The following is a 26552-nucleotide window of genomic DNA, read 5'->3' as shown; positions in this document are numbered from 1 at the left end:
CCAGACCCTTTCCGGTGGAAGCCGGGTCACAGAGGATGGAACAGGTCTTAGGGCCCCAGGGGTCGCCAAGTGACCCTGCGGCGTCCTTCCTCTGTGTCATCCTCCGTCCCTAAGCACCTGCGTTGGCAGGACCCAGGTAGGCAGATGACTGGTGTCCCACGGAGCGTGAGGGTCACACACGTACTTTCAGAGCTCACTGGCCTTGGTGCTGATTTGGGGTGGCCCTGGTGCCCCAGCAGAAGGCAGGCTTGGCTCCTGTTTCCTTCTTTGTGTCTTCTCACCTGGGGAGGAACCTGGTGTGGAAGGGGCTGGGAAAGGGGCCTGGCCCGAGGCTAGCGGGGTGGGCAAGAGTTTGCCAGGTGGATGGGGGTCAAGGGATCGAGGTGCAGGTCCAAGGTGCTGAGCGGGACCCAGTTCTGGTCTGGTGTGGGTTGGTCCTGCTAGAGCTGTGCCTTGGGAGCTCATCTGGGAGGATCAGTGAGGTGGTGGGGTAGAGGGACGGTCTCTGGGCTTTCCCCGTGGCCTTGGACAAGTTGCGTGGCCTCTCCAAACTCTTGTTGGTGGGGTCACAGCATCCCCCACAAGGAGACGAGTGCTCGGCGGGGTGCGTGGTCAGCACTGACTGCCCTTCAGTGGCCAAGTCCCAGCCCAGGGGTCCTTTCATCCCTGCCGCGGAGCCCCTGAGCTCTCCCTGTCTTGGGTCGTGGGTGTGTGGAGTATAGGCTCCTCCTTCCTTTCTCCCCTTCCTTCCTTGTCTGTGGCCAGGCTGGGCGGGCAGATGGTAGCGGGGCCAGGATGGGGGACTGGGTGTGGCTGCAGCGGGCAGAGAGGATGGCACCCCCAGCCCTGGTGGAGGTGACTCAGTGTTGCCTCCCGGCCGCAGCCACAGGCGGCAGCTCAGAGTTTCCAACAGGAAATGAACTCCAGCTCCAGGCTGAGTCAGGCCTGCGGGTGTGGGCTCCCCAAGGGCCGAGCACCGGACCTGAGGGCCGCCCTTGGCCGGGGGCACCTCGGGCGTGCTGCATGCCGGCCGTGGTGCGGGTACCTCCTCGTCTGTGGGGTTGTGATGGCTCCGTGCTCAGGCTGCGCCTAGAATTGCCAGCTTTTCAGAGTTTACAATAACGAGCACGCGGACCCCTTCCTTGCTGGCTCTGTCCTCTCCAGTCAGCTGGTAGGAGGGGAAGGCAGGGGTGTGTGGGGCCCACTGCACCGATCACCAGAGTGGCCTCGGCCAGTGGGCCGCCTCTGCCTGTCCAGACTTGGCCAAGGAGCCGTGGGCGCCGCGGGCAGTCACACGTGCCCTGCTGCACCTCTGTCCCCACCTGGGAGCCCTGGTGGTCTGCTCATCCTCGTGGGAAGGCATCCACTGCTCGTTCGGCCACATGTCGGCCAGACTCAAACCAAGCCCCCAGCATCTGGGGATGGACTGGATGAGGAATGAGCCAGGGGGAGGTAGCTCTAGGAGCAATCAGGGAAGATCCCCCTGAGGAGGTGTCCTGAGCTGCGCCTGACTGCCGGGGAGCTCCTACTCCAAGCAAGAGCAGTCCCGTAGGAAGGTGGTCCCCGCAGGAGGGTGGGCGGGGTGGGAGCAGGAGTTTGAGCTTCCCTCGTGTGGTGGAGAGTGGGGGCCGTGGGCTTTGGTATCCGAATTTCATTGACATTTCAAATAGTAACGCTTGGCCCAGCTCAGGATTCCACACGAGCAGCTCAGCGCAGCTCTGGAGCCGTTTCCGACAGTGGAAGCGAGCGGCCTTTGACGGCACTGCTTCTGCCCACCCCCAGCGCACCCTGGCTTTCCCCCGTGGCACTCCTGTCCCAGAGGGAGACCGCACTCTACACACCACTGACTTGCTCTCTTCATGGCGCCACGTGGTGGGACAGGTTTTTGCAGCAGCCGCCGGCTTTGGGTCCCTGTCTGTGCACGTTTGCTGCGGCATCTGTAAAACTCCAGTGGGTTTTGAAAGCAGAGTTATGGCAGGATTAGATGGGCTTTTCCCTGGGTCTTGCTCAGCTCGTGGGAATGGAGAGTCAGGGACACACGTGTGGCATTTGCCTAGGCTGGAGACCAGGGGGGCTGGGACTGAGCTGCTTGCGGGGCCTGCGGAGGAGGATGGGGCTAGCCTTGGGGCCTGGGAGAATGAGGGTGTTGAGGAGGGTGGGGAAGTGCAGGGCCAGTGGGCCTGTGGAGGAGGGGGATGCCCAGGCGGGCATTAGCGGGCAAGACTGGCGGGCCCTGTCGGCTGCACTGAGGCTCCGGGATTTCGGGCAGGCCCGTCCACTGTCCCACCTGGGCTGGTTGGACCCGTTGGTCCACTGGGCTTGGGCCTTGCTGGTTTCAGCTCTGCTCCAGTCACTGACTAAGGGGTGGCTGTGAGGAGGAGTCACCGCTCCCAGAGCTGGGTGGGGAGGCCGGGGCCGGAGTGAGCCCTCCCTCCGCCTCCCACCCTTCCCTCCTTCCTGCCACCCCTGCCTTTCCTCTCTGCTGCCTCCGCGGCTTGGCCCGAGCTCGGCCGCCATGGACAGGTACAGCATGGAGGAGCTGATTCAGCTCGGCCAAGGTAGAGCAGGGCCCGGGTCGGGGGGCCGTGGGCACGGGGGCTCCAGCAGGGCTGGACGGGGATCTCCCAGGCAGCCTGTGGCTGGGGCCCTGGGGGCTCGAGGCTGCTGGCCTTGCCTGGGACATCGGAGCTAGGAGGCGCAGGGATGAGCCAGCCTCCCTCTCAGAGCTGCCTGGGAGCGTGTCTGGTGCAGGAGGCCGCCCACTCCAGCCGTCAGGGGCCCGTCCTCCCAACGTCTGTGGGTCCCCCCCCCCCCCCAGGGCTCCTCTGAGGCTTCCCTCAGCTGCCTGCTGAGCTTCTGAAATGCAGGTTCGGTCTCCAGGAGGCTTGGGGGCCCAGCGCCCATTCCTCAGAGCTCCTGGTCCTCCCCAGATGGACCACGGTGCCTGTACCCCAGCGGTCGGAGGCCGAGGGTGGTTCGCTGCCCTTTGCTGCAGAGGGACCACACGTGGCAGACACTGCCTGGGCTCAAAGCACAGCCTTGTGTGACCGAGGGCAAGCTCTTCACTTTTCTGTGCCTCAGTTTCCTCGTTTGTACGATGCGGTAACGGCATGAGACTTCCATTGTGGGGTTCTCTGAGAATTGAAATCGAATGGTGCCTGACACACAGGAAATGCTACAAAATAGGATGCAAACCCTTCCATCCGACCCTTAACCCTTCGTCTGCCAGGGCCCAAGGGCACCTGGGAGGGGAATGGTAGGAGGGTGACCCCCATGTCCTGTTCCCCCCCCTCCCCCGACGCTGAGGTCCCGGTCAGTCCAGGATGTGGCTCGGGCATGCCTGCTGACAGGGACCTCCGGCCCCAGGCTTCTGCACACGGGAGGCTGCCGAGGGTTCTGGGGTAAGGCCAGGGCAGCATTAGGGGCAGCCTGGGGAGGGGAGGGGGCTGGCCAGCTTCTTGTGGCCCAGCCTAGTTTGGGGCCACCTGGGTGTCTGGCCGGGGGTGTGACCTTGGGGAGGCCGTCCTGTCTCTCCCGGACCTGGTGTTGTGTGGAGTGAGTTGTGTGGTGGGGCCCTCTGGGAGAAAGGGATCGGTGTCTCCCTGCCTTCCCCGAGTGCACCCCGCTACTTCCGGCACCCCGAAAGGCTGGCGGGGTTGGGCAGGGCAGGGACTGCGTCTCCTCCCAGGCGACATGAGCCCCTCAGGCTTTGAATGCCCGTGCTAGGCCTTGTTCTGAGGCACAGCCTGACGCCAGGTGGCTTCTTATTATTAGAATCACGGGCAGGAGCCTGGGGGGTGAGTGTGGGGTGGTGCCGCCGGCCAGACTGGACTCGGGTGAAGGCCTGGGCCCCAGTGCCCTAGCGTCGCACGTCATGTTCTAAGTCTGGACGAATGACGGCCTCGCTTGCTCTCCTCAGATATTTATATCCCCCCACCCCCCCTCCGGCCCCCTGCCCACCCCTCCCCTCCCCTCCCCCCATGGACACAGGCAGTGCTGCTGACAGCGGCTCGGCCAGCCGTGCCCTCCTCCCACCGCCACCGCGGGGCTCGCGGCCGCCTCAGAGGGGTCTGTGACCCTCTCCACAGCCTGCTCCCACTGCCCGTCTGCCCCGTGGGCTCCCGCCGCTGTCCCTAATGAAGATCGTGCCGGGTAGGTGGGCAGCCTTTGAAAGCTTTGTGAGAGCCCAGCAGGAGTCCCTGGGGGCACTGGCGGGAGGCTCCGACCTTACTCCCCCCCCCGCACACGACCTGCCCTCCCAGGCCATCACCCTGGTCCTCCCTTAGACCCTGTTCGCGGGCCCACCTGGGGGCGTTGGGGCTCTGTGGGGGTGTTTGTCATTGAGGGTGGTTGGGTCAGCTGCAAGCCTGGGGGGCCAGCGGGGCCTGGGGTGCTGGCATGCCTCCCCCTGATGGGCGCCTGTCCCCCTGCTGGGCTCCTGGCAGCTGTCACCAGAGGGCACCCTTGAAGGCAGAGTGGGGTGCTCGGACACTGCAGTCACTCTCCTGGGGAGGAATTGGGGGGGGTGTGCAGAGGCTGGCTGGGCTTGCTGGGGGGGGGGCGCTCTGCGTCACTACAGGCCCCTCCTCCGGGCGGGTGTGGCTGTGGGTAAGCAGGGGTTAAGGCTCCAGCTAACCTTGAGCGTGATAGCTGTGCGTGATAGCTGTGCGTAGGGACAGCTGAGCCGGGCGCTGTGGGAGGTGGGTGGGGACCTCCGAGGGGCCGGGAGGGAGGAGGCAGAGGAGGCGGGCGGGAGCACAGTTGGTGCTGTGGACGGCACTCGTCTCTGGGGCGCCAGGCAGACGGTACAGTAGGGCGGTCTTGCAGGCAGGGCGGTCACAGGCCCCGGGCGCCCCCCCCTCCACCGTCTTCCAGGCAGGGAAGGGAGGCTCCGCCCGCTCTGCCCACAGCCGTGCAGCCCCAGAGCCATGGAGCCCTCGGGCAGCCTGTTCCCGTCACTGGTGGTCGTGGGCCACGTCGTTACCCTCGCCGCCGTGTGGCACTGGCGCAGGGGGCGTTGGCGGGGGCAGGAAGTGCAAGGTAAGCGCCTGTGGCAGCTACCGTCTGGGCCGCGCCTGGGCAGCGGGCTCCGGCCACCGCCCCTGCCCTGGGGGCTGGAGGCGGGGCAGGGTGAGGGGCCGCCTCCCTCCAACCCCTGCATTTCCCTGTGCCCTCCCCTTCCTGTCCCTGAGCTACGCCCCAGCACTGCACACGGTGGGAGAGCGGAGTCCCCCCGCCGCATCCCGCACCCCTCCCCTCCATCTCTTCTGCTGCTTTGAAGACCCTGCCTGCTTTCCTGGGGTGGGGCCAGGATTCAGAGGCTCTGTCAGTCTGGAGCCCTGTCCTGGTGGGAGAGGAGGAGTTTGGGGAGGCTCCAGACTGGGGCCGTGAGCAGGAGAGGAGCGCCCCCACTGCCAGGGAGGCCTCTGCACAGCTGGCAGGTGTAGGGCAGGTGCAGGGCTAGTGTCCTAGGGCAAGGGCCTGGGAGAGGCTCCTGCCCGGCACTGAGGTGGGGCTGGGCCTGCGCAGAGCCTCCGAGGTGAGGCAGGTGTCTGAGCGCCCTCGGTCAGGGTCCAGGACTGCCAAGGGGCAGGCAGCCAGGCTGCGCTCTGCCCTCCCCCTGCTCAAAGTCACCCGCCCTGGGCTACAGCCCGCAGCAGCAGCAGCAGCAGCAGCCAGGACTGCCCGGCACAGGATGGGGTGGGGCCCGCCTCCAGTGAATGGAGCCGGGTGGGCGGGGCCCTGGGGCTTGGGCTTCGGGCCTGAGGGGCTGTCCTAACCGGGGTTTGGAGTTGTGTTCTGGTCTGTGCCCGGGTGGGCAGGGTGCGGGGTTCGGCCTGCGGTGAGGGCGTCCAGAGCTGCCCCTGGAGGGTCTGCCCAGTCTCAGCCTGGGTGCCAGAGCCGCTAGACCGGAGGCCTGAGTCAGGATGGGGCTTCTAGGCGTGGCTTTGGGGACTGGGGAGCGGCTGGTGACTCAGCTGCAGGGGCGTCCAGTAAAATGCGCCGGGTCAGGGCTTCTCCTCCCTAGAAGTGACCTTTCCTCCCTCCCTCGGCCCACTTTGTTCCCTGCCCCCATGTGGGGAAGGGGCTTCTCTGCCGTTGCCACCCTGGATCCTGCCCTGCAGTGCTCCCTCGGGGCTTTGCTGCCTCTGTTCTGCTCGCGGCTGTTCTCAGACGCTGCTCCCTGCGCGGTCCCCAACCGCCCGCCTCCGGGAACGTAGTCCCGTGGGCGTCAGCCTAGGGGAGTTTCCCGGCGCCTGGGCGTCCCCCGAGGCTCCCCTCCGCGGGAACCTGGGCGGCCCTCGAGTTCCCATGCCCCTTTGTTCTATCGGGCAGCCTCCCTCTGCCCTCGGCCCCCCAGGCCTAGCGGGGTCCTCTCCTTCCAAGTGGGGGCGCGGCTTCCCGGCGCGCTGGGCGGGGCGCCCCGCTAGGGGCAGGTTCTTCGGGTCTGGGCGGTGCGCCCGCTGCCGGCCTCCTCGAGGCGTGGGCTGTGGAGCAGAGGCTGCGCGCCGTCCTCCTCGCTTCGCTGTGGGCGACCCCAGGGCGCCCGCGCTCATGGCTGCGGCCGGCACCGGGCGGGCGGGCGGCGCCTTCGCCCTGCGGAAGGAGGTGGTGCTGGAACGGCCGTGCTGGCTGGACGGGGGCTGCGAGCAGGCCCGCAGGGGCTACCTTTATGGGCAGCTGTGCTGCGTAGGTGGGTGAGGCTGCCAGGGGTGGGAGGTGCGGGGGGGGGGGGGGGCACCGTCTCCCGGACCGGGAAGGGGCGGAGCCCAGCCCAGGTGCAGCCCCGCCCCCACGCTCTGCTCCGGAAACACCTGGGAAGGAAGGCGGCGAGGTCCCCTTGGCCCGATTTGTTCCTCCTCTGGAGAAGGGGGATGGGAAGGTGGGCGGGGCCGGCTTGGGCTCCGGCCCGGATTTCTTTTTGCCTCGGGCTCCAGGCCGTAGACTGTCCGGACGCCGGAGGAGGGAGGGAGGGCGGGGCTCTCTTCGGCCTGTAGGTTTTCCAACCCAGGAGCGTCTTCACGAGCTGTGGGACCTCCAGCCTCAGTCTCCACATCTGTAAAAGGGGGCGACGATATCTCGCAGAGGGTCATGGGCAGCTCTAGGGGACCCTGGCTGGTGCCAGAAAATCTGTGGCCCGCGACAGTACTAGGGTCAAGCGGTTGTACGGGAGCACCAGTGCCGCGGTGGGGGGGTGTTTTCCTGGGGAGTGCAGACTGAGGTCCTCTGCAGTGTCGGAGGCCGCTGTGGCCCCGCTGGAAGGGAGTGCCTACTGGTTTGAAGGTCTGAATGTAAAGGACAGGGGAGGGAGCCTCTCACCACAGCCAGGGTCAAGGGGCTGGCGGGGTGGGGGGGGGGGGGGCGGGAGAAAAGGGCTTTGGAGGTGGTGGGAGAGGAAGAGTCTAGAGGAAGGCAGCGGAACCGGGAGAGCTTCCTGCAGAACCGGTGTGGGAGCTGCCCCCACTCCCAGCATCCTTGCAGACCCCGAGTGGTAGAAAACTGGAGAAAGGACTTGGGCTGGGGGCTCACACAAGTCTCGGACTTTAGGCCCTGACTCCTGGTTCCTGCTTGTCCTAGAATTCCCTGCTCCCATCTCCTGACCCATACCGGGGACCGGAGGTGTCTCCGCCCCTCACCACAGTGACACCCGCACCCTTGCCAGTAGGGACCCCGCTCCCCTGTTACCAGCCCAGAGATTGCATATTGCAGGTGTTCAGGAGGGGCCTGAACTCGGGTTCCCTGCTAGGGCTGGGGGGTCCTCTGAAGAGGCCTTTCTCCAGGCTCTAAACCTGGGGAGGGGCCGGGAGGGTGTGTGGGGGGTCAGATTTGGGATTTTGGAGGGTCAAGAGCTGGTGTGTGGTGGGGTCGTGGGGGCTGCCGAGCCAGGCTGAGCCAAGCCTCCCCAGGTGGCCTTACCTCCCCAGGCCCTGCCCGGTTGGGGGTGTGGGGTGCATAGTGCCGGACCTCAAGCCAGGTTCCAAGTCCGGGCTCCAAGCCTGAGGGACTCTCTCCAGACCTGCGATGGGACAGAGCCCTGGGGGTCTGGCTGTGTCACAGATGTGGAGGGGCAGGGTTGTAACCAGCTCCTTGCGATTGAGTACCCCTTGCCCCCTTGGTGTTTGGGCGCCCTCCGGTGGCCACAGCGGGGCAGCACGGTCGGGGGTGGGGTGAGCTTTTCCCGGAACACTGGCTGGGAGGCTCAGGGTAGGGGGGCAGCGGCTCACAGCTGGATCACATCAAGCCGGATGCTCCGACTGGAAAATTCTTGTGGCTGGTTCGGCGGCCCCAGGGCAGCCCCGGTGCCGGCCATAGGCGGGTCTGTCCGAGAGCGGAGGGAGCCAGGCAGCACCCTGCACCCTTTGCTCTGCCTCCCACCTTTACGATCCTCAATAGCTGCTATCTGTGAACCCCGCCCGACTGCAAACAGCCCCCAGGTGTGGCTTCCTTTCCCGTGAGTCACCGCACTTGGGGCCCCCTCCCCAGCCCTGACTCACTGGCGGCCCCCCTCCCTCATGCTCCCCACAGCCCCCTACATACCCTCCTCCCCCCAACTTGGGGCAGAGTTCCTGCAGATTGGGGCTGGGCGGTCCTGCCTGATGAGTCAACGCTCAGCTATGTGCCCGCTCCTGCCCCGCCGTGCGCTCTGCCTCCCAACGGGGGCACCGCTCCGGGATGTGCCTGGTGGGCAGCTCGGAAAGGGCCAGGCCCGCACGGGACTGTAGTGGAGCCTAGCAGGGGGCAGGGGCCACAGGCCCAGGGTGCGTAGGTCTATGAGGAGGGATGACTTACGGGCCTCGAGAAAAGGATGGGCAGCTGGCCCCGCAGCCCGCCGTGTCTCAGTTTGGGGTCCTAGCCGGCAAGGTGGGCAGGCCGAGGGGTGGTCCTGGATTTAAGCTCAGAAGGGAGGTGTGGGCTGTGGGGCACCGCTCCCTGTGGTGGGGTGGTCCAGGGCATGGTGTGTGGTCCTGGCACCAGGAGGTGCCCCTCGAACCCCTGGGCGCCCCCCGGGGACTGTGGCTGGCCGGGTGGGTGAGGAAACCCCTGGGTTTCCTGTGTCTGTGGGGCCACGGGTGTGGCTGGGGGGGAGGGGCCACCTTCCTCCTTCCCTCCTCCGGGGGGGTGGGCAGGGCGGGGTGGGGCTCCCGGGGCGGGGCCAGCCCCGAGAGGGAGCACAGCGGGCAGGGAGTGGCCACACCGACTCTGCTTGGCGCTGCGCTAGCCTGTGAGTCCGGTGGGGCGCCAGCCTAGGGCCGCCCGTGTGCCACGAGAGCCGGAGCTCAGCACCTGGGGCCTCGGGACCGAGCGCCGAAGGGGCGGGCGCCACCATGTCTCAGCACCGGCTCCGTGTGCCTGAGCCCGAGAGCCTGGGGCACAAGAGAACCAGCTCGGAGGACAACCTCTACCTGGCCGTGCTCAGGGCCTCAGAGGGCAAGAAAGGTAGTGGGCGCTCCCCACTGGGCAGGAAGGGCCCACTTCCTGCTGCGGGAAGCCTGGCACCGGGTTGGGGTGACGGAGGGGCAGAGTGTGAGCTGGGCTGGGCTGTGGGTGTGCCTCGAGTCCTGGCGCAGGTGCAGGGCCGGGAGGGGGGCAGGTAGCCACCCGTGCGGGGAGCGGGCCGGCCCGTGCTGGCAGGGCGGGCAGTGGCCTCTGGGTCTGGAGTATAGGGCCGTGGTGGGTGGGGGCTCTCTGTGGCCTGGTGAAGTCCGCTGCCCTGTTGGGAAGGTACGGCTTCCCCCTCACCACGCCCCTGACCGGTCCTGGGTCCCGGCAGGGAGAAGTTTCTGCTCAGGTCTGCAGAGGCAGCATGTGGGGGTGGGGCCGGCCAGACTTACTCTGTGGGCTTTGGGTGTGGCTGCCAGCTCTGGACCCTCCCATCCCCAGAGGGAGACAATAGGGGGATTGAGCAGCGGCAGGCTCTCCGTGTGCCTAGCACCCCCAGGCCCCCACTGCGTGCGCAGGGTGGGCGGGGGGCCTGGGCACCTGAGTGTCTGCCAGTCCACGTGGGGGGGGGGGGTTGGGTCTCCGCGTATGATCCCGAGGTCCTCTTGGGGTGCCACCCACTGTGTCTGCATGGTGGTCCCCTCCCGGGGGCTCCTGGGGCTTCTCCCAGGCCTCAGGGGACCTGGTCTTGTCTCTTGCAGATGAACGGGACCGGGTGCAGAAGAAAACCTTCACCAAGTGGGTCAACAAGCACCTCATCAAGGTCGGTGGCGTGTGCGTGCACACGTGTGCGTGTGTGTGCGCGCGCGCACACGTGGCCGTGGGGCAGGGGACATGGAGGGTGGGGGTGACGGAGGGTGCCCCTGGCCCTCCTGCCAGAACAAGGGCTGCCCCCACTGTCGGCCTGGGCGCTCATCTTTTCATCTCTGAAACCTGTTATTTTCTGTCCTCTCCCTGCCCTCCCCCGCGCTGCTCCTGCCTCCTGTCTCTCTCCCTCTCCTCTTCCTCCTTCTTCTCCGGGCTCTCCTGCTCTCCCTGTAGCACTGGAGGGCAGAGGTAGGTGCCTCTGTGGGGGCGGGGCATGTGGGGGGGCGGGTCATTGCCTGTCTTCCCTGCTGGGGCCTTGCTGGTGGCTGTGGGGAAGGTGCAGCCAGCCCGGTTCCTCTGTCCCCACAGGCCCAGAGACACATCAGTGACCTGTACGAAGACCTCCGTGATGGCCACAACCTCATCTCCCTGCTGGAGGTCCTCTCGGGGGACAGCCTGGTGCGTGCGCCCGCCCACCTGCCCCTTCTGGAGCCCTGCCTGCCTTTCACCCAGATACCCCTGCCTGCCTTCCTTCCTTCCTTGGGGCCTTTCCCACGTACCCCGTCCGTGTCCAGCCCGGCCGCGGCCCTTGCTGTGTCTCCCAGCCTGGGAGAGGCCCCGATCCCTGTGCCGCGGGTTCACGGCCCCGCTGGTCTCCGTGTCGGAGCCCCGACCCATAACCTCACGCTCTGCTCTGCTTCGGTTTCTCTGCTGCTTGGACTGTGAACCTTGGCCTCTGCCCTTTACCCTATGCCCTGCTCTGGCCGGGCAGCCAAGAGAGCGGGACGTAATCAGGAGCTCGCGCCTGGTGAGTGGTCGTGCCTGCTGGCTAAGGCAGCGCATGGGCTCCCCAAGGCTGGGAGCCCAGCTCACCTGGGGCTGGTGGCCCGTCTGGCCTGACCTGTGCCTGGCGCTTGGCGGGGCAGATGGCTGTGCATCCAGCTGCCTCGTGTCCTGCCTGCTGCATTGCCCGGGGCCGGGCCTGGGGCCCACGGTGGGGGGCGGGCTGCCACCCCCGGCCGGCCGGGGCCGGGAGGACGCCTCCCCGTGTGCCACTGCCCTCCACCCTCGGCTTCCTGGCTATTGTCTCCTCCCACCCCTTCCTTCCTTCCCACAGCCTGGGCCTGGCCTCCCTTTTCCAGCTGGGGAGGGTGCACGGGGACGTGGGAAGGGCTGCTGCCCCACGGGGGAAGACCTCGGTGCAGTTACCACGGACGCCTGGGGGTGCCGTGGGCAGATGGGGGCCGTGGCGGGCTCTGTGGGCGCTGACCGGCCACGCCTCTTCCCACAGCCCCGGGAGAAGGGGAGGATGCGTTTCCACAAGCTGCAGAACGTTCAGATCGCCCTGGACTACCTCCGACACCGCCAGGTGAGGCTGCCCACCCGGCCACTGGCTGCCGTCCCCCTTCCCCGGCGGCCTGTAGTTAGGTGTGACTGAGGGCAGCTTGCTCGCAGGTGAAGTTGGTGAACATCAGGAACGATGACATCGCCGATGGCAACCCCAAGCTGACCCTCGGCCTGATCTGGACCATCATCCTGCACTTCCAGGTGGAGTCTCTGGGGCTGTGGCCTGGGGGCCTGGGCCCTTGGTGTCCTGGCCCCCCCCCCCTGCCGGAGCCTCCCAGACTTGCACCGCGCCGGCCCAGTCCTTGCGCCATGGCCTGAGGGCCAGGCCTCTCTGCGAGGCCTGCCTGTACTGTGCCCTCTGGCCCCAGCTGGGCAGGGCCCGCAGAGCCTCCCTGCAGAGGAATGCGTTCTGTGCATGCAGCCCCTGCCCCGGGGAGGGTTTTGGAGAAGCATCCGCTGCGCTGGCTGACTCACCCCTGCCTGCCCCGGCCGCACAGGAAGCCGCAAATCTGAGAGCCGAGCAGGCTGGCTGGCACAGCAGCTGAGTCACATAGATTGGCAGGCCGACAGACAGACAGACAGACAGTGGGGACAGGCAGGCGGGTGTACAGACAGACAGGCTGACAGACCCGGGCTGGGAGGGCTGGAAGGGCTGGATTAAGTGTGGGCCTGGAGGCCAGCCATACCCCCCAAGACCCAGGACCCTCCCCTGAGCCTGCAGCAGGAGAGGGGGCTGATCCAGCCCCCACCCTGGCGGTGACAGCCTTTTCTAGGCCCGGGGCTCCTGGGCAGCAGCTCTCCTTGGGCCCAGCCTCCATCAACCCAGGGGGGTGCCCAAGGTACCCGCCATGTGATGGCAGTGGGGCCTGGGTGCTCTCACTTCTGTGGCAGCCGCTGGCTGCAGTGGCCTAGGCCTGTGGCACTGAGGTATGGGGGTCCCAGTGGCTCCCCTGACGTGGGAGGGACCCCCGGAGGCTTCGCTGTGCCTCAGCTGGCCCGGCGGTTCCCGTGTGCTCGGACGAGAGGTCAGGGGTGCCAGGCGGGCTGTGTGGCTGAGGTCCTGCCTCCTGCCCGCTGTGTGGGGCAGATCTCGGACATCCAGGTGAGCGGGCAGTCGGAGGACATGACGGCCAAAGAGAAGCTGCTGCTGTGGTCGCAGCGCATGGTGGAGGGCTACCAGGGCCTGCACTGTGACAACTTCACTTCCAGCTGGCGTGACGGCCGCCTCTTCAATGCCATCATTCATCGGCACAAGTAGGTGGCCTGGGGCCACAGGGGCTGTTGGCTGGAGCTCCCTGGAGCACCTCAGCTGGGCAACTTCAAACAAGTTGGGGCAGGGGTGGTGGCGGGAGGGGTGCCTGCCACCGACAGGAACCCGCAGCCTCGGGCGGCTGAGTCCCAGTGCCAGTCCACCCCTCTGGAAGGGTGCAGGCAGACTCGGCCCCACCCACACCCCTTCCTCCTCCGCCCAGGGCCTTTCCAGAGGCTCTGCTGACTGCCTCGAGGTCAGGGGCCCAGTGTCAGCCCCACATGGATGCCCCAGAAGGGGCCAGGGTAGCCAGACCGCGGTGGGAACGGTTCTCGGTGGACCCCTGCCCCCCCCGTAGGACCTGGGGCCTGGCGGGCAGGGCAGCTGCAGGAAATCTAGGCTGACCTTTACCCTCACTCGGTATTCCACCCTGCAGCTATGCCCACCGGAGGCCCCTTGAGCTCCAGGGGCCGAGGCCTGAAGTGCACAGTTTCTGCACGCAGGGCCACACGGGTGGACGGTATGGGGCACTAGCGGGGCGGGGGAGTGTGGGGTTGGGGTTGTGTGCTTGCAGGGACGTGGCGGGGGAAGCTGGTTCTCCGCATCCCTGTCTGTGTGCTGCCCCGCCCTACGGCCCTCACTGTCACACCTGCCCCTGTGTCCCCAGGCCCATGCTCATCGACATGAACAAGGTGTATCGTCAGACCAATCTTGAGAATCTGGACCAGGCCTTCTCCGTGGCGGAGCGGGACTTGGGAGTGACCCGTCTCCTGGACCCTGAGGGTGCGTGCCACCGCCCCTTCTCCCTCCGCCCTGCGTGCCCGTTCGCCGCGCTCCCTCTGACGCCTGCCCTTCTCCCACAGACGTGGACGTCCCTCAGCCCGACGAGAAGTCCATCATCACTTACGTGTCTTCCCTGTACGATGCCATGCCCCGGGTGCCCGATGTGCAGGACGGGGTGAAGGCCAACGTGAGTGGGAGGGGAGGGGTGGGGAGGGGCGGGGCGGGGGGGGGCGGGGGGGCGACCCCTCACGGCCTCCCCCTCGTCTCCAGGAGCTGCAGCTGCGCTGGCAGGAGTACCAGGAGCTCGTGCTGCTGCTGCTGCAGTGGGTTCGACACCACACCGCTGCCTTCGAGGAGCGCAGGTTCCCTTCCAGCTTTGAGGAGATCGAGGTGGGCCCGTCCTCCGCACCGGCTCCCGCGCCCCCTGCGGGGCCCCGGCTCAGCCGCTGACACCCTGTTCCCCACAGATTTTGTGGTGCCAGTTCTTGAAGTTTAAGGAGACGGAGCTTCCGGCCAAGGAGGCCGACAAGAACCGGTCCAAGGGCATCTACCAGTTCCTGGAGGTGAGTGGGGGTCCTGGAGGGCGGTGTGGGGGGGGTGCCGTCCACGGGCCCGGACCCCGGGGCACGGCCTCATTGCTGGGCTTCTGGCACCGGGCTGTGCCAGGTGGGGCAGGCCGGGGGGCGCCGGGCGTCCCTCTGAGCTTGGCCCCTGCCCACAGGGTGCGGTGCAAGCCGGCCAGCTTAAGGTGCCCCCTGGGTACCACCCGCTGGATGTGGAGAAGGAATGGGGCAAGCTGCACGTGGCCATCCTGGAGCGAGAGAAGCAGCTCCGGGCAGAGTATGAGAGGTGGGTGCGGGGGTGGGGGAGGCGGCGGGCGGGTGGGGCCCTGTGGCGGGGCGGGAAGCCACCCGAGGGTGAGTCACTGCCTGAGGAGGAAACCAACCCCCCCCAGGCTGGGAATCCCACACTGGGGCCGGCTCCGCTGTGAGCCGCAGCAGGGCCGGCAGGGAGGCCCGCGGCGGGAGGGGCGCGGTCTGCGGCCCGGAGCCCGGCGGGAGGACCGCACTCACGCCGGCTCCCGTGGGTGCTGTGGGCCGCAGGCTGGAGTGTCTTCAGCGCATCGTGAGCAAACTGCAGATGGAGGCCGTGCTGTGCGAGGAGCAGCTGAAGCAGGCCGACATCCTGCTTCAGTCGGTGAGGGGAGGGGCCGGCAGTGGGGGGGGGGGGCAGGGGGCGGGGAGGCTGGAGGGAGGCTGGTGGCCCGGAGCCTGCCACGCCCTGTGGCCAGTGGGCGGAGAGCAGGCCCCAGCTCCTCTCCTGCTGTGCCGCCAACTCTGACGGCTCGCTTTGGGCAGAGCTGATGTAGAAGAGGCCACCGTCCTCTGTTCCGGGCCTGAGAGGCGTGCCGGTGGGAGGAGGTGGTGGAGAGGGCTCCAGACCCACAGGGCCCAGCAGGGGCAGGGCTGTGAGCTCGGGCGGGAGTTTGTGGAGGGAGAGGGGCTGGGGCACGGGAGGAGGAGGTCCAGCCCCTCGGACCCGGCGGAGCCAGGGGCTGGCAATCCGGCCAGAGGGGCCTGTTAGCGGCAAATGCAGGGCTGGGTGGTGGAGGGGAAAGGATGGGTCAGGGCCCCGGAGGCAGCTGTGGGTGCCGCCTGCAGGATGTCCGCCTGCTGGCCGCAAACAAGGCCCCGCAGCGGGCCGCCGAGGTGGAACGAGACCTGGACAAGGCCGACGGCATGATCCGGCTGCTGTTCAACGACGTGCAGACCCTCAAGGACGGGCGTCACCCGCAGGGGGAGCAGATGTACCGCAGGTGGGCCGTGCCCCGTGCTGGGGGGGGGGGGTGGGGGGTGGGTCTCGGCGCAGCCTGGCCTCAGCTCAGCCCTCCGACTGTCCCCACCGTCCCCAGGGTGTACCGCCTGCACGAGCGCCTGGTGGCCATCCGTACCGAGTACAACCTCCGGCTGAAGGCAGGCGTAGCTGCCCCCGTGACCCAGGTGACGGTGCAGAGCACGCAGAGGCGGCCCGAGCTCGAGGACGCCTCCCTGCGCTACCTACAGGACCTGCTGGCCTGGGTGGAGGAGAACCAGCGTCGGGTGGACGGTGCCGAGTGGGGTGGGGACCTGCCCAGTGTGGAGGCGCAGCTGGGCAGCCACCGTGGCCTGCACCAGTCCATCGAGGAGTTCCGGGCCAAGATTGAGCGGGCACGAGCTGACGAGGTGTGCAGGACCCCGGGGGGTGGGCAGTGCGGGGGGGGGGGGGGCGCGGGGGCGGACCCCGGCCGCCAGAAGGTTCACCACTTGTGTCTCCCGCAGGGGTGCAGGCCCCTGGGGGTGGGCAGTGCAGGGGGCGGGGGCAGACCCCGGTCGCCGGAAGGTTCACCACTTGTGCCTCCCACAGGGGCAGCTTTCCCCAGGCCCCCGGAGCGCCTACCGGGACTGCCTGGGCCGGCTAGACCTGCAGTACGCCAAGCTGCTGGTGAGTTGGGGGGCTGCGGGGAGAGGAGGGGGGCGGGGGGCACGGGGGCGGGCGCTGTGGCCTGCTGACCCCGCTCTCGTCTACCTGCAGAACTCCTCCAAGGCCCGGCTCCGTGCCCTGGAGGGCCTGCACGGCTTTGTGGCGGCTGCCACCAAAGAGCTGATGTGGCTCAGTGAGAAGGAAGAGGAAGAGGTGGGCTTCGACTGGGGGGAGCACAACTCCAACATGGCCGCCAAGAAGGAGAGCTACTCGGTGAGGTCACTTTCTAGAGCCTTCCGGGACTGCCCTGCCCCCGTTGGGTCCCAGGATGCCGGCTGGTGTTCCACCGGTGGGCCCTGTTGTGGCCCTGACACCATCCCTGAGACCCGCTGTCTGTGTGTCAGGCCCTGATGCGTGAGCTGGAGCTGAAGGAAAAGAAAGTCAAGGAGATTCAGAGCACCGGGGACCGGCTGCTGCGGGAGGGGCACCCTGCTCGGCCTACAGTGGAGGTGGGGGCGGGCCGTGGGGAGCCCCAGGGCCAGCCGGGGGTGGGGGCCGGCCGCGGGGACCCCAGGGGCCGGCAGGGGGCCTGACCCGGTGCCTGGGCGGGTGCCAGTCCTTCCAGGCCGCCCTGCAGACCCAGTGGAGCTGGATGCTACAGCTGTGCTGCTGTATCGAGGCACACCTGAAGGAGAACACGGCCTATTTCCAGGTGAGAAGCGCGCCCTCCCCCCGCCTCAGTGGCAGCGTCCCCACAGAGCCCCAGACCACTACGGGGGCCCCCGGGCCCCTCTCCGCGTCCGTTAGCGCGCAGCTAACGGGTCACGGCACCGCCCCGCAGAACTTGTGTCAGACACTCAGCAGCCTGTGGCCCCACTGGCCCCGCCTGACCCCTTCTCGTTTTCTAGTTCTTCTCGGACGTGCGGGACGCTGAGGAGCAGCTACGGAAGCTACAGGAGACGCTGCGCAGGAAGTACACCTGTGACCGCTCCATCACCGTCACGCGTCTGGAGGACCTGCTGCAGGATGCCCAGGTGAGTTGACTGCCTCGGCCCCTGCCGGCTCAGGGCTCTCCCGCAGCGAGGTGGGTGCTGAGGCCCCGAGGGACGAGGGCAGGCAGCCGTCAGCGGGGGCGGGGGGGGATGGCACAGGCAGGGGCAGGTGGCGGGGGGAGCTGGAGGGGACAGGCTGGCATCTGAGCCACATGGGTGCCCAGTGAAGGTCTCTAGAGGTGGAGGCATGGTGACGAGAAGGGCAGGGGCGTTGTGGGGGGGAGATGTGACAGAGGTTGGTCAACGCAGCGGGATGGGGGTTGGGGAACCGGAGGGCTTAGTGGCAGGGTCCTGGAGTAGTGGCAGGTGGCCGCCCGAGCCGACGTGAGGTCCTCCACTGCCTGAGCCCCTGGAGCCCCCAGAGCAGCAGAGGCCTGGCTCAGCCACACTGTGTTGGCCGGTCAGCGGACACAGCCCACCGGCATCGTGGGCCTGATGTCTGGGCAGGCCAGGTCTGAAGGGCTGTGTAGGGCGGAGGGGCAGCTGGGCGTGGTGCCCGTGTGCCCTGGGGCTGGGGAGGGGTGCTGGGCCCCCCTGGGGAGCTTGGCGGGGAGTGACGGATGAGAGAGGAGATGGGGAGGCCCCTGCTGGCTGGGGACTCCTGTGGCCAGGAGTCGGGGTCGGTGAAGGCTGGGAAATCATCGTGGGACAGACAGGAGTGACACGGGCACTTTCAAGGTGGACTCTGACCGGGGCCCCCGGACAGTCCTTCGTGGGGTTTAGCCCGTTGGAGAGGCTGGATGGGAGGAGGCGGATGACCTACATTGCGAGGGAGAGAGGTCGAGTGCGGCCAGAGCGCAGTGGGGCTGCTCTCCTGGAGGACACGGTGTGTGACCTGGGGGCAGGGGGCACTTACTTCTGGCCAGGAGGGAAGGACGAGCTGTGGGGTCTGTGGGGGGCCGAGCTCTGGGTCGCCGCCCGGCCCCGCCTCCTGCTCTCATGTGCCCAGCCCCATTGTACCCCAGGACCGGCAGCAGGGCACAGAGGTGGGGTACCAGAAGGGCTTGCTCGTTGCCTGGGGCAGGCGTGTGGGTCGTCACGGAACGTCATCTAGGCACGTGGTGTCCGGGCGCTGGACTGTGGTCTCTGAGCGTCCCCTCCCTGGCAGGATGAGAAGGACCAGCTTGGCGAGTACAGGGCACACCTCTCGGGCCTGGCCAAGCGGGCCAAGGCCATCGTGCAGCTGAAGCCCCGAAGCCAAGCCCACCCCGTGCGGGGTCGCGTGCCCCTTCTGGCCGTGTGTGACTACAAGCAGGTGGAGGTGAGGGCCCGGCTGAGCGGACTTGCGCACTGGGCGGGGCCTGCCGGGGGGGGGGGGGGGGGGGCGGGGCCTGGCCACGCTGTGACGGCTCCGGCTCCCCACAGGTGACCGTGCACAAGGGTGATGAGTGCCAGCTGGTGGGTCCCGCGCAGCCGTCCCACTGGAAGGTGCTCAGCAGCTCCGGCAGCGAGGCCGCCGTGCCCTCCGTGTGCTTCCTTGTGCCCCCGCCCAACCAGGAGGCCCAGGAAGCCGTCACCAGGTGGGTGGCCCGGGGCCTGGCAGGTGCGGTGGGCGGCCGCGGGCCCGGGGCCCAGAGGCCTCTGACCGTGCTCCCGACCCGCCAGGCTGGACGCCCAGCTCCAGGCTCTAGTCACGCTGTGGCACCAGCTGCACGTGGACCTGAAGAGCCTGCTGGCATGGCAGAACCTCAGCCGTGATGTGCAGCTCATCCGCTCCTGGTCCCTGGTCACGGTAGGACTTCCCCACGGGCCGCACTCGGGACGGCGGGTGAGGGGTGGGTTCTCCCGGGCCCCCCCCACTCAGCCCCGAGTGCCGCCCGCAGTTCCGAACTCTGAAGCCGGAGGAGCAGCGGCAGGCCCTGCGCAACCTGGAGCTTCACTACCAGGCCTTCCTGCGGGACAGTCAGGACGCGGGCGGCTTCGGGCCTGAGGACCGGCTGCAGGCCGAGCGCGAGTACGGCTCCTGCAGCCGCCATTACCAGCAGCTCCTGCAGAGCGCGGAGCAGGGTAGGCGGCGGGCAGGCCCCGGCGGGCGGGTGGTGGGCGGCGGGCCGGGCCGCCGCCTGAGCCCGATGCACCCGCAGGCGAGCAGGAGGAGTCCCGCTGCCAGCGCTGCATCTCGGAGCTCAAGGACATCCGGCTGCAGCTCGAGGCCTGTGAGATGCGCACCGTGCACCGCCTGCGGCTGCCACTGGACAAAGAACCGGCCCGGGAGTGTGCCCAGCGCATCGCCGAGCAGCAGGCAGGCACCTGCCCGTCCCTCCCCGCCCCCTCCCCGCCCCTCCCCGCCCGCCCCCTCCCCGCCCCTCCCCGCCCCTCCCTAGGGCTGTGGGTGCGGGGCTCCCAGAGTCAGCTTGTCTCCTGCCCGCTTTCTCCTCAGAAAGCCCAGGCTGAGGTGGAGGGGCTGGGCAAGGGGGTCGCCCGACTCTCTGCCGAGGCCGAGAAGGTCCTGGCCCTGCCCGAGCCGTCACCCGCTGCCCCCACTTTGCGCTCAGAGCTGGAACTGACCCTGGGCAAGCTGGAGCAGGTCCGCAGCCTGTCCGCCATTTACCTAGAGAAGTGAGTGCACCGGTGGGGGGCCGGGGGGGGGGTGGGTGGGGAGCCTGTGGCCACGGGAGGGTCCTAAGTGTGCCTGAGTGCTGTGCCCTGGCTGATGGGTAGGGGACAGGGTCAAGGAGGAAAGATCTACTGACAGATGTGGTTAAAGGGGGGTGGGCACAGACCAGGGTGGTGGTTGTGGACGTGCCCTGAAGATGGGACTCCTGGGGACCCAACGTGGGGAGAGGGCTCAGCTGCGCCTCACTGGGGCGTGGGGCTGTGGGACACCAGGGCCTAGGGGCGTGCAGGCGCAGGGAGGAGACCAAGGAGAAGCCGAGTGAGGAAGTCGAGAAATGGGGGTGGCCCATGGCCAGTTAGGTTCAGACAGGGGCTCAGCCGGGGTGGGGGGGGGGGCACTTCTAGTCGGAGGGTGGGGAGAGGAACCGCAGAGGGCAGGCGGGGGGTTGGGGGGTGCTGGGTGAGTGGGCTAGACGCCAAGGTCTTTGTGAGGGGCCTGTTTCCCTCTCTCGGTCTCCCCACTCCCCTCCCCATGGTCTGTGCTGGCTGCCCCCCAGGGAGATGCAGTCCTTATCAGGCACCTTCCTCCGCTGGCCCCTCGCCACCACCCACCCACAGGCACGTCTTTCCTCCTTTGCTGTTCACTTCGGCACACGTGTTCACAAAGCTCAGGCTCTCTTTTGGGTGTGCAGTCGTCCACCCCCCTCCCTCAGTCTCACCGCTGACTGGGCTCAAAGGGCCCGGTGTCTGTAACGTCTTACAACGCCACAAGAGTAAACAACACCTCTCACCGTTGGCTGTTGTTTCACCGTGAAGGCAAATACGGTGTTGCAGAGGAAGGTCCCCGAACGGCACGTGGTATTGCCCCTTACCCAGTCTTGGGGCCGGAAGGCTGAGAGCTTCTCCCAGGCCCCGGGGGCAGCAGACTGGGGGGGTCTCTTCTGCTTCAAGATGTCGGAGCTTTCTGTCTCCTGGACAGCACAACCTGTCTTCGGGACTCAGTCCACAGCTGAAGTGTCCCTGTGTCCCAGAGGTCTCCAACCACCACCCTCTCCCCGAGGCCCCTGTTCTCTCCGAACTCTGTGACCCCAGGGGTCAGCTGACCACCGGGACTCTGGTTCCACTGCGTCAGATTAGCCATACACCTACACCCGCCAGCCCCGAGCTGAGCTTCGTTCTGCCCACAGGCTCAAGACCATCAGCCTGGTGATCCGCAGCACGCAGGGGGCCGAGGAGGTGCTCAGGGCACATGAGGAGCAGCTCAAGGAGGCCCAGGCCGTGCCTGCCACCCTCCCAGAGCTTGAGGCCACCAAGGCTGCGCTGAAGGTGCGGCCGCTGGGCCTGGGCCTTGCTGGGGGGGGGGGGAGGGGGGGGCCGGGGGAACCGGGCCCTGGGGCTGAAACCACGCCCACCTCTCTGGCCCCCCAACAGAAGCTGCGGGCCCAGGCGGAAGCACAGCAGCCGGTGTTCGACGCCCTGCGGGACGAGCTGCGGGGGGCGCAGGAGGTGGGCGAGCGGCTGCAGCGGCAGCACGGCGAGCGGGACGTGGAGGTGGAGCGCTGGCGCGAGCGCGTGGCCCCGCTGCTGGAGCGCTGGCAGGCCGTGCTGGCCCAGACGGACGTGAGGCAGCGTGAGCTCGAACAGCTGGGCCGCCAGCTCCGGTACTACCGGGAGAGCGCAGAGCCGCTGGGCGCCTGGCTGCAGGACGCCAAGCAGCGGCAGGAGAAGATCCAGGCTGTGCCGCTGGCCGACAGCCAGGCCGTGCGGGAGCAGCTGCGGCAGGAGAAGGTGGGTGCGGGTCGCGTGTGGCCGCGGGTGGGGCTGGAGCGCGCACCCCGTGGCCGCTGACCACCCCGCCCCCGCCCGCCAGGCGCTGCTGGAGGAAATCGAGCAGCACGGGGAGAAGGTGGAGGAGTGCCAGGAGCTTGCGAAGCAGTATATCAACGCCATTAAGGTGAGGCTCCCTGGCTTCCTGCGACCCTCACGGAGGCCCGGCATGTCAAGGGAGTCCCGCTGGGTCCTCAGGGGGCACCCTGAACCTGGGCCACGCTGGTGAAAGCCTTGGGCGGGTTCAGGGGCAGGGTGAGAGAAAGCGAAGCTAGCAGCTGACCAGCGTGTCCTCACAGGACTATGAGCTCCAGCTGGTCACGTACAAGGCGCAGCTTGAGCCGGTGGCCTCCCCAGCCAAGAAGCCCAAGGTCCAGTCTGGGTCTGAGAGCGTCATCCAGGAGGTAGGGCCAAGGGTGGGGCTGGTGGGGCCGGGTGGGCTGCACGGGCCCCGTGGCTCATGGCAGGGCTGACTCTGGCTGCATCCTTCCTCCTGCTCCCCAGTACGTAGACCTGCGGACGAGGTACAGCGAGCTGACCACGCTCACGAGCCAGTACATCAAGTTCATCAGTGAGACCCTGCGGCGCATGGAGGAGGAGGAGGTATGGCCTGCTGGGGGTGGGGGTGCCGTCTTCCCACCCGCCCTGCCCAGATGCTGCCCCTGGGAACCTGTATAAGACCACGTGGTACAGCTCCCTCCCGCCCTCCTGCCTGGGGCCACCAGCACCTTCTCCTTGCAGCACGGCCTGCCCCCAGGCTCCCTGCACCCGTGGCCTGCCCCACCTTGGCCTGGCGCTGCACTGCTCTCCCCGTGGTGGCTGGCGCCTCCTCTTTCTCCTCTGTTGGCACGTGCCCCCGACCAGGCGTCCTACCGGCGCTCATGTGTGTGTTCCTCCTCGGGATTCCACGTGGCCTCTGCACTTGGCCACTTGCTCCGGAAGAGCTGGGGAGTGTCAGATCACCGGGGCTAGGGAGGGGGTGGGGGTTCTGGCGTGTCTCGGTGGGCCAGGGTGGCTACCTGTCCTGTTCCTCCTGCTTCCTGGGTAGACTCGCCGTCTGGCTTGCAAGGCCCTCAGATCTGCTCTGCTGTTTCACACTGGCCGTTGTATCCTGTTCCACCCCGCTGGGCGGCAGGAACGGGCCCAGGTCCAGAGAGAGGGACCCTGCAGCCAGAGCCAGGCGGGCAGGTGTTCGGCGGGGCTCAGGCAGGGCTGTGTGGTGGGTGCGGCTCGCACGCCCTGCGAACTTCCTGCTTTGCTCTCTCTCTCTCTCTCTCCCCCCCTGTCCATCTGTCTCCATCGCCTGTCTGCGGGAAGAGGGGAGGACGCCTGGGCCTCCTTCCCCAGGCTGGTGAGCACGGTGGGGCCAGGCTGCGCTCGCTGCCTTGAGTGCCCTGGGCGGGTGCACGCTGTCTCCCTCCGCCGGGCTGTGACCTCTGTCTTCCCTCGACCCTCCCCCCCAACCCCCGCACCGCGCTGTTGGAGTGAACTGTGGTGGTGCCGTGTCATGTGAGTGCCTGGCGGCCCACTCTGTGCTCACCGCTCTCTCTGGTTCTCTCCCTCTCTCTGCCGCGGCCACAGAGGCTGGCTGAGCAGCAGCGGGCAGAGGAGCGGGAGCGGCTGGCCGAGGTGGAGGCCGCGCTGGAGAAGCAACGGCAGCTGGCCGAGGCGCACGCCCAGGCGAAGGCGCAGGCAGAGCAGGAGGCCCAGGAGCTGCAGCGGCGCATGCAGGAGGAGGTGGCGCGGCGGGAAGAGGCGGCGGTGGACGCGCAGCAGCAGAAGCGAAGCATCCAGGAAGAGCTGCAGCACTTGCGGCAGAGCTCGGAAGCGGAGATCCAGGCTAAGGCCCGGCAGGCGGAGGCCGCGGAACGCAGCCGGCTGCGCATCGAGGAGGAGATTCGCGTGGTGCGCCTGCAGCTGGAGGCGACCGAGCGCCAGCGGGGTGGGGCCGAGGGCGAGCTGCAGGCGCTGCGCGCACGCGCGGAGGAGGCCGAGGCGCAGAAGCGGCAGGCGCAGGAGGAGGCGGAGCGCTTGCGGCGGCAGGTGCAGGACGAGAGCCAGCGCAAGCGGCAGGCGGAGGCGGAGCTGGCCCTGCGCGTGAAGGCGGAGGCCGAGGCGGCTCGAGAAAAGCAGCGGGCCCTGCAGGCGCTCGAGGAACTGCGGCTCCAGGCCGAGGAGGCGGAGCGGCGCCTGCGGCAGGCCGAGGCCGAGCGGGCCCGCCAGGTGCAGGTGGCCCTGGAGACGGCGCAGCGCAGCGCGGAGGCGGAGCTGCAGAGCAAGCGCGCCTCCTTCGCGGAGAAGACGGCGCAGCTGGAGCGCACGCTGCAGGAAGAGCACGTGGCTGTGGCGCAGCTGCGGGAGGAGGCGGAGCGGCGGGCGCAGCAGCAGGCAGAGGCCGAGCGGGCCCGCGAGGAGGCGGAGCAGGAGCTGGAGCGCTGGCGGCTGAAAGCCAACGAGGCGCTGCGGCTGCGGCTGCAGGCGGAGGAGGTGGCCCAGCAGAAGAGCCTGGCGCAGGCGGAGGCGGAGAAGCAGAAGGAGGAGGCCGAGCGCGAGGCACGGCGCCGCGGCAAGGCAGAAGAGCAGGCCGTGCGGCAGCGGGAGCTGGCCGAGCAGGAGCTGGAGAAGCAGCGGCAGCTGGCGGAGGGCACTGCCCAGCAGCGCCTGGTGGCGGAACAGGAGCTGATCCGGCTGCGGGCTGAGACGGAGCAGGGGGAGCAGCAGCGGCAGCTGCTGGAAGAGGAGCTGGCCCGCTTGCAGCGGGAAGCGGGGGCGGCCACCCAGAAGCGCCAGGAGCTGGAGGCGGAGCTGGCCAAGGTGCGGGCCGAGATGGAGGTGCTGCTGGCCAGCAAGGCGCGGGCCGAGGAGGAGTCCCGTTCCACCAGCGAGAAGTCCAAGCAGAGGCTGGAGGCCGAGGCCAGCCGCTTCCGGGAGCTGGCGGAGGAGGCCGCCCGCCTGCGTGCCCTGGCCGAGGAGGCCAAGCGGCAACGGCAGCTGGCGGAGGAGGATGCGGCGCAGCAGCGAGCGGAGGCGGAGAGGGTGCTCGCCGAGAAGCTGGCCGCCATCGGCGAGGCCACGCGGCTTAAGACCGAGGCGGAGATTGCGCTCAAGGAGAAGGAGGCGGAGAACGAGCGCCTGCGGCGGCTGGCGGAGGACGAAGCCTTCCAGCGGCGGCGGCTGGAGGAGCAGGCCGCCCAGCACAAGGCGGATATCGAAGAGCGGCTGGCGCAGCTGCGCAAGGCGTCGGAGAGCGAGCTGGAGCGGCAGAAGGGGCTGGTGGAGGACACGCTGCGGCAGCGGCGGCAGGTGGAGGAGGAGATCCTGGCGCTCAAGGCGAGCTTTGAAAAGGCGGCCGCCGGCAAGGCGGAGCTGGAGCTGGAGCTGGGGCGCATCCGCAGCAGTGCCGAGGACACGCTGCGCAGCAAGGAGCAGGCGGAGCAGGAGGCCACGCGGCAGCGGCAGCTGGCGGCCGAGGAGGAACAGCGGCGCCGCGAGGCGGAAGAGCGTGTGCAGAAGAGCCTCGCGGCCGAGGAGGAGGCCGCGCGGCAGCGCAAGTCCGCCCTGGAGGAGGTGGAGCGGCTCAAGGCCAAAGTGGAGGAGGCGCGGCGCCTGCGCGAGCGCGCGGAGCAGGAGTCGGCTCGGCAGCTGCAGCTGGCGCAGGAGGCCGCGCAGAAGCGGCTGCAGGCGGAGGAGAAGGCGCACGCTTTTGCGGTGCAGCAGAAGGAGCAGGAGCTGCAGCAGACGCTGCAGCAAGAGCAGAGTGTGCTGGAGCGGCTGCGGGGCGAGGCGGAGGCGGCGCGGCGGGCGGCCGAGGACGCGGAGGAGGCGCGGGAGCGGGCCGAGCGGGAGGCGGCGCAGTCCCGGCGGCGGGTGGAGGAGGCCGAGCGGCTGAAGCAGTTGGCCGAGGAGCAGGCGCAGGCGCGCGCGCAGGCACAGGCCGCCGCGGAGAAGCTGCGCAAGGAGGCGGAGCAGGAGGCGGCGCGGCGGGCGCAGGCGGAGCAGGCCGCCCTGCGGCAGAAGCAGGTGGCCGACGCCGAGATGGAGAAGCACAAGAAGTTCGCCGAGCAGACTCTGCGGCAGAAGGCGCAGGTGGAGCAGGAGCTGACCGCGCTGCGGCTGCAGCTGGAGGAGACGGACCACCAGAAGAGCATCCTGGACGAGGAGCTGCAGCGGCTGAAGGCGGAGGTGACGGAGGCCGCCCGCCAGCGCAGCCAGGTGGAGGAGGAGCTCTTCTCCGTGCGCGTGCAGATGGAGGAGCTCGGCAAGCTGAAGGCGCGCATCGAGGCGGAGAACCGCGCGCTCATCCTGCGCGACAAGGACAACACGCAGCGCTTCCTGCAGGAGGAGGCTGAGAAAATGAAGCAGGTGGCGGAGGAGGCCGCCCGGCTGAGCGTGGCGGCCCAGGAGGCGGCCCGGCTGCGGCAGCTGGCGGAGGAGGACCTGGCGCAGCAGCGCGCCCTGGCCGAGAAGATGCTCAAGGAGAAGATGCAGGCCGTGCAGGAGGCCACCCGCCTCAAGGCCGAGGCCGAGCTGCTGCAGCGGCAGAAGGAGCTGGCGCAGGAGCAGGCCCGGCAGCTGCAGGAGGACAAGGAGCAGATGGCCCAGCAGCTGGCCGAGGAGACGCAGGGCTTCCAGCGGACCCTGGAGGCGGAGCGGCAGCGGCAGCTGGAGATGAGCGCCGAGGCCGAGCGCCTCAAGCTGCGCGTGGCCGAGCTGAGCCGGGCCCAGGCCCGCGCCGAGGAGGACGCCCAGCGCTTCCGCAGGCAGGCCGAGGACATCGGGGAGAAGCTGCACCGCACCGAGCTCGCCACGCAGGAGAAGGTGACGCTGGTGCAGACGCTGGAGATCCAGCGGCAGCAGAGCGACCGCGACGCCGAGAGCCTGCGGGCCGCCATCGCAGAGCTGGAGCGCGAGAAGGAGAAGCTCAAGGAGGAGGCCAGGCTGCTACAGCTGAAGTCCGAGGAGGTACCGGCCCCGCCCCCACGGGCGCACGTGGCGTGGGCGGGCCCCGGGTGGGGGCCTGCTCTGCGGCG

General features: G+C 68.5%; 1 protein-coding gene across 31 annotated transcripts in view; it reads left to right on the top strand.

Annotated features, from left to right (window-relative positions):
- Nucleotides 1–26552, top strand: part of PLEC (plectin) — a 56002-nt gene that overhangs the window by 21970 nt on the left and 7480 nt on the right. For 4 of the 31 annotated variants that reach the window (XM_053896237.1, XM_053896230.1, XM_053896246.1 and 1 more), the window contains 31 exons: nucleotides 10143–10219; nucleotides 10618–10707; nucleotides 11021–11056; nucleotides 11540–11617; nucleotides 11704–11796; nucleotides 12683–12849; nucleotides 13512–13627; nucleotides 13708–13814; nucleotides 13898–14017; nucleotides 14095–14190; nucleotides 14349–14476; nucleotides 14731–14824; nucleotides 15289–15443; nucleotides 15540–15921; nucleotides 16007–16108; nucleotides 16199–16360; nucleotides 16492–16596; nucleotides 16704–16799; nucleotides 16996–17121; nucleotides 18248–18400; nucleotides 18505–18659; nucleotides 18745–18871; nucleotides 18963–19146; nucleotides 19224–19381; nucleotides 19520–19698; nucleotides 20883–21021; nucleotides 21127–21483; nucleotides 21566–21649; nucleotides 21822–21926; nucleotides 22027–22125; nucleotides 23104–26484. In XM_053896237.1, coding sequence (XP_053752212.1) covers nucleotides 10143–10219; nucleotides 10618–10707; nucleotides 11021–11056; nucleotides 11540–11617; nucleotides 11704–11796; nucleotides 12683–12849; nucleotides 13512–13627; nucleotides 13708–13814; nucleotides 13898–14017; nucleotides 14095–14190; nucleotides 14349–14476; nucleotides 14731–14824; nucleotides 15289–15443; nucleotides 15540–15921; nucleotides 16007–16108; nucleotides 16199–16360; nucleotides 16492–16596; nucleotides 16704–16799; nucleotides 16996–17121; nucleotides 18248–18400; nucleotides 18505–18659; nucleotides 18745–18871; nucleotides 18963–19146; nucleotides 19224–19381; nucleotides 19520–19698; nucleotides 20883–21021; nucleotides 21127–21483; nucleotides 21566–21649; nucleotides 21822–21926; nucleotides 22027–22125; nucleotides 23104–26484 — 7451 coding nt within the window. Of the gene's footprint in view, nucleotides 1–2500; nucleotides 2559–4021; nucleotides 4153–4804; nucleotides 5041–6472; nucleotides 6695–8589; nucleotides 8863–9186; nucleotides 9439–10142; nucleotides 10220–10617; nucleotides 10708–11020; nucleotides 11057–11539; nucleotides 11618–11703; nucleotides 11797–12682; nucleotides 12850–13511; nucleotides 13628–13707; nucleotides 13815–13897; nucleotides 14018–14094; nucleotides 14191–14348; nucleotides 14477–14730; nucleotides 14825–15288; nucleotides 15444–15539; nucleotides 15922–16006; nucleotides 16109–16198; nucleotides 16361–16491; nucleotides 16597–16703; nucleotides 16800–16995; nucleotides 17122–18247; nucleotides 18401–18504; nucleotides 18660–18744; nucleotides 18872–18962; nucleotides 19147–19223; nucleotides 19382–19519; nucleotides 19699–20882; nucleotides 21022–21126; nucleotides 21484–21565; nucleotides 21650–21821; nucleotides 21927–22026; nucleotides 22126–23103; nucleotides 26485–26552 lie in introns of those variants that run through there. The other 27 variants (XM_053896238.1, XM_053896231.1, XM_053896248.1 and 24 more) reach the window with 21 other exon arrangements.

This window comes from Panthera pardus, unplaced genomic scaffold (assembly GCF_024362965.1).
Source record: "Panthera pardus isolate Hobbes unplaced genomic scaffold, ASM2436296v1 HiC_scaffold_7, whole genome shotgun sequence".
Lineage (NCBI taxonomy): Eukaryota > Metazoa > Chordata > Mammalia > Carnivora > Felidae > Panthera > Panthera pardus.
This window is presented reverse-complemented; position numbering and strand designations above follow the sequence as displayed.